The sequence below is a fragment of the Aquarana catesbeiana genome, linkage group LG13 (genome assembly GCF_042186555.1).
Source record: "Aquarana catesbeiana isolate 2022-GZ linkage group LG13, ASM4218655v1, whole genome shotgun sequence".
Taxonomy (NCBI): domain Eukaryota; kingdom Metazoa; phylum Chordata; class Amphibia; order Anura; family Ranidae; genus Aquarana; species Aquarana catesbeiana.
Window position 1 is genome coordinate 186,905,519 of NC_133336.1, and position 17,681 is coordinate 186,923,199.

Sequence of the window (17,681 nt, forward strand, 5' to 3'; positions counted from 1 at the left end):
GTGTAGTAACGTTTAAACAAGGGGTAGCCTTTATTGCTAAAAAAGCAAATGGATACAACTAAAATGATCATAAGAACAGCCAGCAAAAATTGTAAAGACACCCATACTTCCGGGGTTAACGTGGGGCGTAATGACATCAGCGCGTAGCTCCGACTGACATGTTTCGTCATACGTGACGTCTTCCTGGGGCTATAAAATTATATCGACTAAACAAAAAAAAAGACCTCAAATTTCTTTAAAAATTTGGCCAAAATGTATTCTGCTACGTCTTGGAAAAAAAAATCCCAATAATTGCATATTGAGTGGTTTGCGTTGAAGTTTTTATAGCACCTACAAACGATGTGTATTTATACTGGAATTTTTTTATATATATATGGCAGTTTATAATAACAGTGGTCAGTGACTTATAATGGGACTGTGGTAGTGCGGCGGATAATCTGACGCTGGGGGGAACTGACTAACAGCCATTGACCCAGTGGCACTATTACAGTGATCAGTGATATACGCACTCACTGTACTAATTTAACTGGCTGGGAAAGAGTTAAATGTGTGCCTGTCCGTATAATGTTTGCTACTTTTACTACTGGACCTCTAAGTTTTTCACCCTTTCTTTGCAGGGATAAGAAAAAGAGATCATTCCCTCTGTACAGAACTCAGTGTTGTCAACACAGAGCTCTGGGCTGTAATTGCACAGAGGCGATCAGCAGGTCCCGGCCATAAATCATTGGCTGGTACCTGCTGACAGGCTCCCGCTGTATACAATCACAGCGGGTGTCCTGGCCGAGGGGTGCGCATGACTGCACACTAAACCTGGAAGTAGGTAGCAACATATGGGTACGTTGCTTTGCCTGAATCAGTCATCCGTCCTCAGTACATTGCAGGCGTGCAGGGAGTGGTTAAAGACTTGTATCGCCTGTTATCATATTTCATACATCCATATGTAGGGTGAAACGTGGTCACATTACTCTAGACACCCACCCTCAACTCATTTAGGGTTTAGAACAAATAACTATAGGTATAAAGAGACTGATGTTTGATCCACACAACGTTCCTTTGTTGAACTCCTCTTCCTGTTGATACCTGCAGAACCAGTTAGGTCACTGTGTTGTGTGGCTAGCGGTTTAAAAAAGAAGGGACGAGCTTTAGAAGCAAAACCACCCACAATACTTGGGCTGCGTTGCTTGTACAGCAAACAAATGGCTAACTATAAAATGGGAAGAAACAGAGGGAATTTCTTGCTGTACCTTCTTCTCCGCCTATAGTAGAACTGATCCCCTAGAATGGTGGGCTCCAAGCTGCGTCCCGAGGGCCAGATGTGGCCCTTTGCTTGCTTTTATCTGGCCCTTGGGGCATTATTCCCCCCACCGTCAGTAATGGTGGGACTTGGTTCCTGCCACTGACAATGGGAAACTATTCTTCCCACTGACAGCAGTGATGGGGCACTATTCCTCCCACTGACACCAATGATGGGGCACTATTCCTCCCAATGACACCGGTGATGTGGTTTTATTCCTCCCACTGACAGCAGTGATGGGGCCCTATTCCTCCCACTGACAGCAGTGATGGGGCCCTATTCCTCCCACTGACAGCAGTAGAAAAATGTAAAATAATGCATTTGGGTGGCAAAAATATGAATGCGATCTATACACTGGGGGGAGAACCTCTGGGGGAATTTACTATAATTTACATGAACAGTATGACAACACGGTAATACTCTCCGGTATAAAGTGATCCCTGGTACCCGACGCATTTCTGGTTAACCACTTCCCGCCCGGTCAATAGCATATTGACGTCCGGTAAGTGGCTCTGTTATCCTGATGTCCAGCAGGACCACATGCCGGCGCGCACCCTGTGGTAGTGCATAGCGCAACGATCGTGAGTGCGGCGTGTCACTCTGACACGCCGCATCTCCGATCGTGGTAAGGAGCCTTTGTCAGAGGCTTCTTACCAGATGATAAGCTGTGACCAATCACAGCTGATCGTCGCGTGAACCAGTAAACGGCATTCCTCAGTTTGCGCTGACAGGAAGAGCCGATCGGCGGCTCTCCCTGTTGGGGGGGAGGAGGGGTCTGTGCTGATAAGCAGCACATTGATTATCAGCACAGCCCCCTCAGATGTGCCAATCACATGCTAATAAGTGTCCCCATAATAAAAAGACTCACAGTGCCAAGCAGTAACACATCACTACCTCATCGTCAGTGCTGCCCATCGGTGCCACCCGTCAGTGCCAATCAGTGCTGCATATCAGTGCCCATCAATTCTACATATCAGTGCCGCCTCATCAGTGCCCGTCAGTGAAGGGGAAAACAAAATTTTATGACAAACTGGGAAAAACCTTTTTTTTTTTTTTTTTTTTTTTTTTTTTTTCCAAAAATTTTGGTCTTTTTTAGTTTAGCAAAAAATAAAAAACCCAGCAGTGATCAAATACCACCAAAAGAAAGCTCTATTTGTGGGAAGAAAATGATAAAAATTTAGTTTGGGTACAGTGTAGCATGACCGTGTAATTGTCATTCAAAATGTGACAGCGCTGAAAGCTTAAAATTGTCCTGGGCAGGAAGGGGCAAAAGTGCCTGGTATTGAAGTGGTTAAACACCTTTGTCAGGGGTATAGGATAAGAGTAAGTATAGTCACAATTTGTTTTTTTTACATGCAAAAATGATTCCACAACAAGAGAATGAATAGGTGAAGCAACTGTACGAGAGGGGGCGTAGATGGGCGCCAAACAGGAAGCGGTGAATTCTTAAAACCCCATAGGTTCCAGGTTAGGTATCTACCTATCAGGTAATACAAGAAGTGGGTTCTGATGGCCTGACAGGACGTTGTCCAATAACAAATAGAAATAAATGATCAGGGCCTTAAATAAGGCTCCTAGTTAATAACGCCAGGACTTTCAAATGTCATGTATATGAGTCATCCCATATGTATATTTGTGTGGGTCCCAACAGCTGGCGACTCCCCGCTCTGCAGATGTACCAAATATGTTCTTCGCTGTATATCCAATGAAATGTTCTCCTATCTGTTGAGCTGCTGTGTGGTTATATGACTTTTTTTCTTTGACCTCTTTTCTCTCTTCCAACTCAGGAGTCTGAAGATGGCAAGCCTTCAGGGTAAGTGCAGATTACTACACACTAAATAGTCTGCGGGTTAAGGCCTCTTGTATAAATGTGTGTTCCCTATAACAGCCGGAAAATCTGATTCTTTCCTTTTTTCAAGTAGAACTAGAGATCACATCAGAACATCTGGGTATCACAAGACAGCATCTGTCCATAGACAGCCATCTGTATGTTTTGTTCTTATATGTGGCTGCTGTCTATTCTCTTTATTTAATCTGCTTTATCTCACAGGACTGGAGAGGGCAATCGAATGTACGGTTATAATCCGGCACCAGCTAAGCCTGAAGGAATCAAGAGGCCAATAAGTAAAACTGCCATGCACCAGATTAGACGCCAGTCCAATGCCCAGTCTAATGATGTAAGAGCTTGTCCTTCGGCTTCATTTACATTTGTTTGTCGTGCATCTAATCGTATCATCGGTATGGCATTGTTAAAATTCATTATGTTTCAGTTGGACAAATTTGGGCCATTTTACTGGAATTGTGCTTTAGAAAAAAAAAAAATTACGAGCAGGCAGGCACTTTTTGCAGAAGAGACACGCTATGTAGGGACACAAGGTGGGCACCCACGAGGTGCAGTATCATTAGATGTTTAACCCTGTCGCTGCCAGGCCCTGCGCTCCACTTTTAAACTCAGCTGGCCGGACCATGTTTACAATTTTTCCATTGCCTTTTTATTTTTGCACTTCTAGCTTTCAGAGTTTTGTAAAAGACCCCCCCAAACCATATATTTTCTGAAAGCACAGGACCAGTTGCATAAAAAGAAGGTGCTACTGATTTTTAAGGCCTCCACGATCTTTGTGCAAATGTTTTTGCTAAAAATGCACGAAAATCATTATTGGCAGATAAAAACGCAGCACATTTTACAAAATTCCTACTAAATATAAAAGCTTAACCTGTATTGAGTTAATAAATAATATTTGTAACTTTTAAATTGTGCCTTTTTTCGAACAGACGCAAACTGGTAAATATCCAAATTTCTCTAAAGATCTGAAGGTTTTATTTTTTCCCTTACAGCTTTAAGAATTTGTGAAAGACCCCCCCAAACCATATATTTTCTGAAAGCACATGACCTGTAGAGTAAAAAAAAGTGCTGCTGATTTTTAAGGCCCCGCAATATTTGCGAGGCTTTAAAATGTTTATCAAAACAATATGTTCGCTAAAAATACACTTAAAACCTTTATTAGCAAATAAAAACCTAGCTAATTTTACAAAATATCTGCTAAAGCCCTACTAAATATAAAAGTTTAACCTGTATAGAGTTACTAAATAACACACATTTGTAATTTTTACTTTGCCCCTTTTTGCAAAATGGTGAAAATCGAATGTATGCAAAAATGTAAATATCCATATTTCTCTAAAAATTTAAAGGGTTTCATTTTTCCCTTACAGCTTTCAGAATTTGTAAAAGACAACCCCTACCCCCCCAACCATATGTTTTCTGAAGGCACATGACCTGTAGAATAAAAAGAATGTGCTACTGATTTTTAGGGAATGTACGCAAATGTTTATCAAAACAATGTTTTCACAAAAAGTATACGAAAATCATTAGCAGATACCAACACAGCAAATTTTACAACATTTCTGCTAAATTCTTACTAAATATAAAAGCTTAACCTGTATTGAATCAATGGATAAATATTTGTCAATTTTTAAATTGCGCCTTTTTGCGAAATGGCGAAAATAAAACGTACGCAAAAATGTCTCTAAGATTTTGGAGGGTTTCATTTTTCATTTACAGCTTTGAGTTTGAAAAATACCCCCCAAACCATACATTTTCTGAAAGCACATGACCAGTAGAATAAAAAGGTGCTACTGAATTTTCTAACCCCACAATACTTGCGTAAATGTATATCGGATCACTATTTTCACTGAAAAAAAGGCAAAAAAAAAAATCCTTATTTGCACATAAAACCACAACTTACAAAATTCCTACTTAGGCCTCACTCAATGGGGTGAGCTACATTGTATGCCCAAGGAAGGCTGTGTTTACCCACATGCGGATCCACAGGAGTTCTGTGCATCCCTGTGCAGGCAGTCCTATTCCCTGTGCAGGCAGTCCTATTCATGTCAACTGGGACGCAGAGGCTGCAAAGGCAGATTTGACATTCATGCGGGTGTAGGTGCATGGCCCAAAGACAGATAGTGTGAGTTCAGGGACATGCACCCACATGGATATGAAGTTGGGAGCAATGTCTTGATGCAGCAATGAATTAGACTGCCTGCACAGAACACCTGTGCATTCCTGTACAGCCACTGTGTCCTAATTGACCTCAATGGGATTGCCTGCATGGGATGCACAGAACACCTGTGCATCCCTGTGCAGCTAAACATGGTCTCGCTGTAGTATGGCCCCCGTGAACAAGGCCTTTGGTCTTGTTTAGACTTGCGGTTGGGGGCAGCAAAAATGCACGGCGGAGCTGCGTTTTTGCCCCCTCCCCTAAAGGGGCGCGCCAGTCTCCTCCCAAAAAATTAAAAGTCAGCTGCTACAAATACTGTAGCTGCTGACTTTTCATAAAAGGACACTTACCTGTCCAGGGATCCAGTGATCTGAATAGACTTCGGGTGCAGGTGCCTGTATCTTCACTAGGGGAAACCGGCAGTGACGCTTTCACAGCCGGTTTGCTTCTGCATATGAGCAAGTTGCGTTGCGCTTTGTGAATGGTCCCGTATTCTTCTGTATGTGTCTCAGAATGCTGCAGAGGCAACAAGGAGGGGACAAACCGCTTCGTAGATTGCGGCTGCGATCTTTCGTGGGTACCCTGGAAGTGCTCCTCCCCCCTTCCCACCCACAAAAGTGCCAAATGTGGCAGGGGGGAGGGTCAAACGAGCAGAGCTTCCCCTTTTGGGTGGAGCTCTGCTTTAAGCTGTAATAGGGTGCTGATGCTGCGATTCTTTGCGTGACCCAACTTGTAGCGATGTCTTCTGCCGAACACTACACATTCATGTCAAGGAGAAGCGCCGCCAACTCCCCGCAATCTTGAGCAATGCATGTGGTTGTGGTGCATTTGTTGGTAAAATTTTAGGTAAATTGCTCTGATCAGCCACTGATCAGGGGAATCGGTTTGTTCAGCAGCGCCTGCTGAACATTTATACTACAAGTTCATGGTCACTCAAGTGACCATGAGCTTATAGCAGAAGGAGAAATGAGGTCTGTAGCCAGCTGTAAGCAGTGCTGTAGGTCCATACAACATATGGACCTGGCAGCGAAAGGGTTAATGTAGCAAAAGGCCAAATACAGTATACACTTACAGGAGGAAAGGGTAAAAACGCCATGTAAATAGCCATGTAGAAAGGACAATCCACCCCAAGGAGCCACGAGAGAGCGTCGGCTGCCGGCATTCAGTCAAATCCACCAAGCCCGGAAGTCGCCGAACCACCCTGCAGCGCAGAAATGGATGCGACGTCACACTGTGGACAGGGGAGTTGCTATGGTAATGCGTTTCAAAGCTTCTATTGGCTTCTTTTTCAAACCCCTTTTAAAGTTTGAGAAAGAAGCCAATAGAAGCTTTCAATCGCATGTTAACTTTTGTCTGGAAAAGCTTTCTAGAGAAGACTTTTATCCATGATCTGAATTCTGCATCTTGAGTTAGAGGGCTTCTTGAGTACACTGTCAGAGATTAGGTGGTTGAGGAAAATGGAAAGATAGCGCTGGACCCGTAGGTTTATTTTACTGATATCTTAAGGTATTACTGTTGGTGTAAATGATCTGGTTCCTGGGCAGGCATCTTTTACACCCCAGAGGATATCCACAGTCTCCTTGGCTTGTAGTGTAATGTAAGAAGGGTTAGATACAACTTTATTCCATTACAGGTTAGAAGTACAGATCAATAAATATCCAATGCGTTTCGGGGGTTGACTGGCAACCAAGCGAACAACCAGTTGTGAACTGGACCTAAAATGGTATTCCAGTGTGAGTTAAAAGCACAGGCCTAATCTGCAGCTTGTTTGATAGCCCTGATAAAAGAACAAGAAGGTGCTTCTAAGTGTAGTATTCCAACAGTTTAATAAGCATAAGGTTAAAAATACTTACAAGATCCAGCATGTATAGGCAGACTCATCAAAATGATAATCCCGGCTGCTGTCATTAAGCTCCACAATGCTATGCCGGCCACCAGCTGCAGGAGGAAGAGCAAGGGGGGCAAGAAGGTGGCTACACTTATGGAACGTACGTACCGGATGTGACGTTAGATGGGCGGTCGATCCACACTACTACCCTGATGTGCGGTCCTTGAAAAGTCTATAATACAGGCTGTTCATGCATGTCTGATGTTTGTTCTGTGCCACCAGGAGGTGCTGACCTTGTCCAGTAGTTCGGAGAGTGATGTGGGAAGCGGGGCAAAGAAGACCACCACCCAGGCCAACGCTAACGACAGCGATGATGTCCAAACCATTTCTTCTGGTTCCGATGTAGACGAGGACAAGAAGAACACAACCGCCACTACTGGTACAAAGAAAGCGCAACGTATAGGTCAGAGGGTATTGAATTAAATTACACAGGGGGGTCCGGTCAGGAAAACCTTATTTCAGCAGAGGTCCGAATCTCATGCATGTGCTGATGGCTCAGGTCCTTCACATTACAGCCCCCTTCTCCCTTTACATCTCAGAATCCTTCTATCACAGTGCCCTCCCCCCATCAAAGTCCACCCATTTACATTACAGTCCCCCTCCCCTTTACGGTCACCCATTTACATCACAGTGCACCCATTTACACCTCAGTGTACTCCTCTAAATCACAGCCCCCCCCCCCCCTCCCCTTTATAATACAGTCCCCCATTTAAGTCACAGGGCACCAATTTACATCAGTGCACCCTTTTACATCACTGTGCACCCCTTCACATCAAAGTCCCTTCATTTGCATCACAGTGCACCCCTTTAAATCACAGCTTCTCCCTTTTGATTGCAGCCTCCTTAACAGCACAGCCCTCCTCCCTTTTACATTAGTGTCCTCATCCCCCCCCTCCTTCTCCTTACATCTCACCCCCTTTCCAGTCCTACATTACACAGCAGGGCAAAGGGCAGGAAATGCTATAACTCTGGATGGAGGGCCGGAGCTTCTCAATTTTTCCTGATAACAAGTGGATAATTGCTTGCTAGGATCGCCCCAGTAGCCAATCGCCCACTGTTAACTTGCCCAAGCCTGTTGTACCTCCCTCCCTCTGCCCTGCTGTGAAGATGACGGGAGTGGTGGGGGGGGGACACACAGGCTGCGGCAGTCGGGATCCGCACCACGGTCCACCATTTAGTGATGCTTAGTTAGTATAGGATGTCTTTGAAGCATTAATGCTTGTGGTCATGTAAATAGTTATAACGGCATATAAGCAAGCAATGTGACCGGTTCTGGCAGTTTTTAGCAGGCAATTTACAAAGGTTTACTCCAGAGCGACAGTCAAATGTGCTCATTGTCACAAAATATTTTTTCTTGAGAAATCTCCAATACAAAAGCAAATAAGCCCTTTACCATATACGTTGTAACTGCCACTGTAAGTTGCTTTGTTGTCACTAAGCAGAAACGCAACACATTCCCTAAATGGCATCCTGTTAGATTGATGCTTGCACAGCAATCCTTTAGCACAGTGGTTCTCAACCTCTCTAGTGCCGTGACCCCTTGATAAAATTTCTCAAGTTTTGGAGACTCCCAACCATAAAATTATTTTCGTAGCGTGGGTTGTCAGCACCCAAGGCAAGACAAGTAATTTGCGCCCCTAACCCACGGACATTTAGCACTCCCTGAGTCCCTTCCACTCGTACAGTATTAAAACCCCTTATGGTACATTTTAGGATGTACCACTCCTTCTCTTTGTTTTCCTTTCTTTCCCTTTTATCCCTCTCTATCCCAATTTCTTGTTTTTTTTCCCCCATCCCTCTTTCTAGCCATCTTTCTTGTTCTTTCTCTTATTCTTTCTCTCCCTTTTCCTTTGTTCCTCCCCCTCTTTTCCTCTCCCTTCCATGTATTCTCTATTTTTATTCCTTCTCTTACTCCTTGGTGGGGGGGGGAATGGGATGAGTGGCAATGTTGGCGGGGAGTTCTGATCAGCCAACTTAGGTGCTCTTGATCAAGGTCATCTGCTGATCTGAGAACTGTATTAGGGACTTTTAATAGCAACTATAATCACAGGTAGTGTTACTCACTGTGTCTCCATCTTTGTGGTGTCTCGTAGCAGTGACACCTATGCCGAAATCAGGAGATAGGGTCTCCTCCAGCCCCTCCCACTTCACATTCCTCACCAGTCAGCTGACCTCTGCCCCCCAGTCATGCCATGAACTGAATGGGCGGCTGCGGGCTCCAGGGACAGCCCTGCTGGGCGGCCACAAAAAGGCTGGGAGAGCGGTGCAGGCTTCAGAAACAGCCACGGATTTGGTGACCTCTGGCAAATCATCATTTGACCCCCGAGGGGGTCCCGACCCCCAGGTTGAGAACCACTGCTTTAGCAGGTGATGTGAATGCCCTCTAGTGGCTACAAATGTGTATATTAACTATAATTCTGAAATTATGATGCAGCAGCTAATTGTGTTAGTGGAAAACTAAGAACATTTCCTTTCTGAACAGGCCCAGTGAAGAGACAAGTGGCCGTAAAATCCACCCGCGGCTTTGCCCTGAAATCTACCTATGGCATCACGGTGAAGCCCAACATGACATCTGCGGACAGAGGTGATGGAATGATTGGCCGGAGAACAACAAGGCAGTTTTACGATGGAGAGGAATCCTGTTACATTATCGACGCCAAGCTGGAAGGAAATTTGGGCCGATACTTGAATGTAAGCAATTGATCAATCTGCACCCCAAAATATTGTTTGATAAGGCTATTAAAGTGGTTGTAAACCGTCCCTAGTGACTTTTTACTATAGGTAAGCCTAGAATAAGGCTTACCTATAGGTAGTGGAAATATCTCCTAAACGTGCTACTAACCCATTATGCTTTTAATGTGCAGGCTTTGCAGGAGCAAAAGAGGACGTAAAACCCATTAGGGTTTACTTCCTCTTTAAAGCGGAACTTCACCCAAAAGGGGAAGTTCCACATGTTTGCTCCTCCCCCCATGCGCTTGAACATTTTGCACTTTTTGGGAGGGTTCGTGGGGCTAACGGGTACCTGATTTTTCACAGGTACCAGCTCCCGCTTCCACCTGGATTGCCTAGAATCTAGATGATCTGAGTGAAAGCTTGCACCTCTCTCTCAAGTCGCATCTCCGCAAAAGTCTTTAGAGCACAGCTTTGTATTTGCACAGTATATACACCTCGTGTCACTGTCTCCCTGTTTGACCACCCACAATGCCCAAAAAAACCCAAAACTGATAAGCTAAGGGTCTTAACCCCCCCTGGGTTAGCATGCTGCATTAGTATAGGCTAGGGTCATACACTCCCCCCATATGTGGAAGTACTCCTCTTGGCTTGGGCAAGGAGACAAGCAGAAGATATAAGCAGGGTGAGGGATGAAAGAACTATTAAGTGAACCTGTAACATCGCCCTTGATTGACAGGGTCACTTTACATGAGAGGAAATTAAACTTGTATAAAAGAAGAAAATCCCTTGTATTCTATCTGTAGCAAATAAACTTACTATGGAGCAATATTCCCGCACTACTCTTAGGCCTGATATGTGTTCTTATTAACCCATTCCTGCCTGACCTGGGCTCATATGCCTAGAGGATGGGAAGGTCTGCCCAATCATATGACAACTGTGATTGGCTGTCAGTGGTCACATGATCGGGAGCCCCTTCCGAATCATTAATACAGACCCACAGACAGCTTAGTCTCCGTGCTAGAAGCATGCAGGGAGCGCGCTGTCAGCATAGAAATCCCTGCCGCCCATAGACGCATATGTGCTGCCTGTAGGTGTTAGATCTCACCCTCTTTGCTACCACATATATGCGCTACGGGGCGAAGCGGTTAAAGAGATCTGTAATGAGTGGAAGTTGCTATTGCTGGCCTTTCTTTTTGGAAACTGGTCATCTGACTGTCATCCTGATCCAGTGGCTTCAGGTTACTGACTGACTGAAACCAGTATATAGACTTTCCTGGTCTGCAGACTTGTTTTGGGTCAATGATTCCCAATTGATTAGCCAGGGACAGCCAGACATTTTCAGTAGGCCATTGACCATTGCTGTATTTTTTCAGTACAGCGTTTCATAAGAATCCGTTACCACCCAATCCAATTCTTTTCTGTCCTGGCATCCTATTACTAGCTGTGAAGCAATTATTTTTATTTGTGGACAAGTTGTGTACACCTAGGAACAATTTGATCAGATGTTGAGGATCTACTTACACATAGAATGCCCCAAGATGATTTCAGATTAGGAGCATATCAGATAGCAATACCTGTTTGTGTAGGCAAGCATTGCAGAAATCTCATCCCACCACTTTTGTTTTTTTTGTATTACAGCACAGCTGCAGTCCCAACCTGTTTGTACAAAATGTGTTTGTGGACACACATGACCTGCGCTTTCCCTGGGTGGCTTTCTTCGCCAGCAAGTAAGTAATCTGCTTAACATTCCGCCTATTAAAGGGTCACGTTAACCATCGACTCCACAGCGCAATTCTAGTAACTGGCCAGCAGGTGGCACTAGTGACCACACTGTATTGCGCTGTAAGATTACCAGATTTGAAAAGTTTTAGCGCCTAGAACACTGTTGGAAGAAAAGACTATGCAGCCCATTATTTTTTCTTTTATTTTGCGGATAGACCAATTTTTGTCCCAAGCATATTTAAATTCACTTGGGTTGCTCTACAACACTACCTCTGATGGCAGGCTCTTCCAAGCATCCACTACTTTGGAACTGTCTTCTGCTAGTTTGAGGTCATGCCCGTCTTTTTGGTTTCAACTTTAGTACTCTCAGTATGAAGCTGAGATCAAGAACACGGGAATGTGCAAACTAGCAGGAGGAACATCCAGAAGTAATGTAAGAATGTATTTTTCTGAAATGGTATTGGAATTTTGGAACAGACTTCCAGGAGGGGTGGTGAGTTAATCAACAGTAAGTCTTGTAAGAGTTGGGATGGCAGATTATGACACCGATTAGCAGCTCAGATTGTGGCCAGACACAGAAAGCTGTGGAGCCCGAGTGCTCGACCAATAATGGAGTGTGCCTCATTTCTTTCTTCATAGTTTCCCTTTAACCCCTAAACATAGGGCGCCTCCTGGCCCTTAAAGAGTGTTCTAATGCCGGGGCAAGTTTTCTGATCATGTGACCGCCGTGATTGGCTGTCTCAGTGGTCACATGATCGGAAAGCTCCTGATTGCAAGTAGAGATCGGGAGCTTTCCATTAGCTGCTGGTAAGGGTACTTTCACATCTAGACAGCCCCCACGGTAGCAGTAAAGCGCCACTCGCTTTAGCAGCACTTTACTGGCACTGCAGCGCCGCTAAAGAAGGGGTTAAAAGCAGCACTTCGGCAGCGCTGCCCATTAATTTCAATGGGCAGGGGCGGTGCAGCAGCGGTGTATACACCGCTGCTGCACCACCCCAAAGATGCTGCTTGCAGGACTTTTTTCCCCGTCCTGCAAGCGCACTCGGCCTTTCACACTGGGGAGGCATGAGAGGCGCTTTGCAGGTTCTGTTTTTAGCGCTAAAACGCCTGAAAAGTGCCCCAGTGTGAAAGGGGTCTGACTGTGCCGGGGACGTATAAGGCACGTGCTCTCTGCACTGCTCTGGCTACATTTTAGTACACATATATGCGTCTCTCGGCGGGTGGGCCTTAACGCCAAGAGGCCACATATATGCGTACCAGCACGCGCTCCCAGCACAGTTATTGACAGCTAACCGAAAAGCTACCGCCACTGTGAAGATGTTAAAGTGGGTAAAGAAATTAGAATACCCATGGTGGATTTAGTTGCAGTTTCCAGGGCTGTCATGCTAATTCTGGCTTTGAGAATTAGTGGGTCTCTTACCCTCAGTGGTGTTATGGGGGTGTGGGGGGAGCGGATGGCACCGCACTGGGGTGACACCCGCCAGCAGGGTGACACTTTGCTACTCTGGGCACCTGCACTGTGCAGCCCCACCCTGCATATCCTCCAGGGACCAGACCGACGCTTCAATGAATGACTCGCTCTGTTTTTGTGTGTGGCAGGCAGGACAGGTGATGGCTGCTTATCGGTGCTGCAGTGCATACCTAACCTAAGAGCCAATGGAGCCTAGCCTAGGCTCCTACCCCACGCGGATTTACATGGGGGGTAATTTGCACTGAGGGAATTACACTGGCAGGGAGTGGGGATTATACTGGGGGAAGTACACTCGGGGGGGGGGGGGGGGGTTTGGGATTTACACTTGGCAAATTTTGCATTGGGGGGAATTACATTGGGGGAATTTAATGCTGGGGATGGCTTTTCTACTGGGTGGATTACACTGCGGGGGGAGATTGCACTCTAGAGCAGTGATGGCGAACCTTGGCACCCCAGATGTTTTGGAATGATATTTGCCATGATGCTCATGTACTCTGCAGTTTACATGAGCATCATGGGAAATGTAGTTCCAAAACATCTGGGGTGCCAAGGTTCGCCATCACAGGCCTAGGGGATTGCACTGGGAGGATCACATTTGGGGATTGTAATTGGGGGCATTACACTTGGGGGACTACATTGCGAGGATTACTGGGGGGGGGGGATTACACTGAGGGGATTTACATGGGGGGGGGGGGGTAATTTACACTAGAGGGAGTAAACTGGGGAGGAGATGGGGGGTTTACACTGGGAGGATTCACACTGGAGGGATTGCATTGGGGGACATTACACTTGCATGTTTACACTGGGGGGGATTTGCGCTGGGGATCGCTTTTCTACTGGGTGGATTATACTGCAGGGGATTAAACTGGGGGGAAATACACTGAGGGGTGGGATTGGATTACACGAGGGGAATATACGCTGCTTGATTACACTGGGAGGATTTAAACTGGAGGGATTGCATTGGGGGATTAGATTGGGGTCAGTACACTGTGGGAATTTACACGGGGGAGTTTACACTCAGGGATTACACAGGAGGGATTTACATGGGGGGGGGGGGGGGGGTGCGGTGCCAACCCTAGTGACTCCACCCCTAGTGACGCCACTGCTTAACTTGGAACAGATAGGCAACATTGCAGTTAACATTCTTCAGTCTTTGCTGACAGCATGCTTATTCCAGGTCAGTGACTTTCTAGACAGTGAAGTTAGAAGCACCATGGCAGCCCTGGGGCATGCATTTAGGAACAAAGCCATCGGTAGCACTGAAGTACTATATAATGTCCCACTTTATTCTGCCTGCCCTTGCCTCTTTACCCTATGAATGATCTCCAGTTAACTCCCTATGACCTTGTTTCGTAGGAGGATACGAGCCGGCACAGAGCTGACCTGGGATTATAACTACGAGGTGGGAAGTGTGGAAGGCAAGAAGCTGCTGTGTTGCTGCGGATCCACAGAATGCCGGGGGCGCCTCTTGTAACCTCCATCCTGCCAATTACAGAAACCTATCCATGGTGCTAAAGACCTTCAAGAAATCTGTCCTAAAGGAGATATGGTAGCTGCTGATGCTGATCTCTTGCTGAAAATGCAAGTTGTCTGGCTGTTATGCTGATCCTGTGTTTTTTGTTTTTATAGTGTGAACTACTTCCCTGGAGAAAATAGGCAGATCATGAGAACCAAAATTCATTATCTGCATACTAGTTCTTAGCCAGTAGCTTCAAGTAATAAAACAGAAGGAGCAGCATAATGGCTAGGCAATTAGCCTTTGAGTCATCATCCAGGGCAACCTCTGTTTTCTGTCAGGAAGGATTTCCTTTATTTCATCCATTTTACAGTCGTCCGTCTCTTTTTTGCTTCCCCCACATTGTCTCTGTAGGAGATGCCGCTGCCTATTGATGAAGTGCAGTAATGGAGAGAAGCTCAGTCGCATAGTCTTTATTTGTAGAGTTAAATGTTTGATACATTTTTTTTTTTCCATGTTAAAATAAACTGAGTTTAATCTTAAATGTGCTATGGTGACACTTATTGGACCTAACATATTTGTGATTCGGCTGGGTTTGTCATCAGTGGGGTACGTGTCTGTGACAGACAGGAGCATGGTTAGATCTAGGCTGTCTTGCTCTTATGCTGTTTAACATCTTCCCACTTGGCCTATAGCAGATTGACGGCCGGACGGTGACTTTACCATCATGACTGGATGTCATATAACTTCCTTCATAACAGGCCGCTTGTGCATGCCCCCAGCAGATCAGTGGGGCGGTGTGTCCCTCACAACGTGGTGCGGTGTATCCCTTGGACACACTGTATCTACGATCACGGTAAAGAGCCTATGACTTCGGCTCTTTACTATGTGATCAGCTGTGTCCAATCACGGCTGATGACAGTGTAAATAGGAAATGCCAGTTATCGCCATTCCTCTCTTCATGCTGATAGCACGTGAGGAGAGGAGAGCTGATAAGTGGCTTTTCTCAGCGAGGACGTCTGCACTGAGGTCGTGCAGCCCTGCCAGTAATGCCCACCAGTGCTGCCGTTCAGTGCCCACCAGTGCTGCCATTCAGTGCTTTATATCTGTGCAAATCCATGCCCATTAGTTCTTCCTCATCAGCGCACATTAGTGAAGGAGAACAATTACTTGCAAAATGTTATAACAGAAACTGAAAAATTTTTTTCAAAATTCTTTCTGTTTAAAAAATGACAAAAATTTAGTTGGGGTACAGTGTTGCATGGCTGCGCAATTGTCAGTCAAAGTGTGACAGCGCTGAAAGCTGAAAAGTGGCCTGGGCAGGAAGGGGGTGAAAGTGCCCGGTATTGTTGTCCTGCAAAGAGACCCTGTCCCCAAACCTTTTTTTATAAAAATCTTCCATAAGATTGTGTATTTCATATATTTTTTGCATGTTATATACCTGTAAAAGCCTACCTTGTGTGGACACCCAAAAGCCCCGAGACTGCTGTTGGGTGCCGCCATCTTGGATAGGATGTCGGCAGACTCTGGCACTGTCATTCCCTTTAGCTCCTTTTTAGAATTCTACATAAAGGTTATGGAGGTGGATTAAAGAGCAGGACCAGCAAGGATGGCAAGTGGGCACACCAGAAGAGGAGAGGGTTCTGATGTCCAAGGAAGAGGTGGCTGTGCTAGTGAATTGGCAAGTCAGTTTTTCTAGCAAATTTAAGAGCCTAGCGCAGGTAAAAAAAAAATATATATATATATATATATATATATATATAATATACTACTGTAAATCGGCATGTACAATATATTTTTTTTCTGTGCTTCTACCTGCATTTTTTTTACGCAACATGGTCTTTTTTTTTTTTTTTTTATTAGGATTGTATTTTTTTGAGTTTTTTCAAAACGGTTACAAACGCACTCAGACATAATAAACACACCCAGAGACTGTAAAAAGAAAGGAACTCAGATTTGTTAGAAACCGCTCCGATGTCGTTTGCATACAAAGCAAGGCACTTGATCTTGAAAATAAACATACCATCCAACACAGACCAGTCAGTTAGAAAGGTATTCAAACGTGGTAGCTCAGCATATCAGTTACTCATTACAGAGCATCTAGGCATGTAGAACCCAACCTGCGTTCCTATATGCCAGGCATGTCCAAAGTCCGGCCCGCGGGCCAATCGCGGCCCGCGGACCGGTTTCGGACGGCCCGCCTGGTAATTTTGACATATATATCTTTTGTGGCCCCCAACGAATCCCCGAGCGCCGGGGGCCATAAAAGAGAGATATGCTGGCTGCCTTGGAGGGGGCGGGACAAGCGCCGTACAGGATACAGGAGAATTTCCTGTTTACACGGCGTCCTGTGTAAAAGGAAGTCCCGTCTCCTGCGCTGCCATTGGACAATTGTTTTGTCCATCATAGGAGGCGGGACTTTCAATTAAAGAGGCCGCCGTGTAAACAGGAATTTCTCCTGTATATCTGTTGGCGCTCGTCCCGCCCCCTCCCTGTCTCCTTCAAGGCTGCAGATGGACATGAATCAGGCTGCACTGACAGCAATGGTGAGTCTGCATTCATGTCAATGTGGTGGGGGCTGCCGTATTTATGTCAATGTGGTGGGGGCTGCATTCATGTCAATGTGGGGGCTGCATTCATGTGAATGTGGTGGGGCTGCATTCATGTGAATGTGGTGGGGGCTGCATTCATGTGAATGTGGTGGGGGCTGCATTCATGTGAATGTGGTGGGGGCTGCATTCATGTCAATACGGTGGGGGCTGCATTCATGTCAATACGGTGGGGGCTGCATTCATGTCAATACGGTGGGGGCTGCATTCATGTGAATGTGGTGGGGGCTGCATTCATGTCAATACGGTGGGGGCTGCATTCATGTCAATACGGTGGGGGCTGCATTCATGTCAATACGGTGGGGGCTGCATTCATGTGAATGTGGTGGGGGCTGCATTCATGTCAATACGGTGGGGGCTGCATTCATGTCAATACGGTGGGGGCTGCATTCATGTGAATGTGGTGGGGGCTGCATTCATGTCAATACGGTGGGGGCTGCATTCATGTCAATACGGTGGGGGCTGCATTCATGTGAATGTGGTGGGGGCTGCATTCATGTCAATACGGTGGGGGCTGCATTCATGTCAATGTGGTGGGGGCTGCATTCATGTCAATGTGGTGGGGCTGCA

General features: G+C 45.7%; 1 protein-coding gene across 2 annotated transcripts in view; it reads left to right on the top strand.

Annotated features, from left to right (window-relative positions):
• SETDB1 (SET domain bifurcated histone lysine methyltransferase 1) overlaps positions 1–15,046 on the top strand; it is a 100,027-nt gene extending 84,981 nt beyond the window's left edge. The window contains exons 17-22 of one of the 2 annotated variants that reach the window (XM_073610275.1): positions 3,082–3,107; positions 3,345–3,471; positions 7,403–7,583; positions 9,663–9,871; positions 11,492–11,580; positions 14,403–15,046. In XM_073610275.1, the coding sequence (XP_073466376.1) occupies positions 3,082–3,107; positions 3,345–3,471; positions 7,403–7,583; positions 9,663–9,871; positions 11,492–11,580; positions 14,403–14,520 (750 nt within the window). In that variant the 3' untranslated portion in view covers positions 14,521–15,046. The remainder of the gene's footprint in view (positions 1–3,081; positions 3,108–3,344; positions 3,472–7,402; positions 7,584–9,662; positions 9,872–11,491; positions 11,581–14,402) is intronic. The other variant, XM_073610276.1, reaches the window with a different exon arrangement.
• The last annotated feature ends 2,635 nt before the right edge of the window (positions 15,047–17,681 follow it).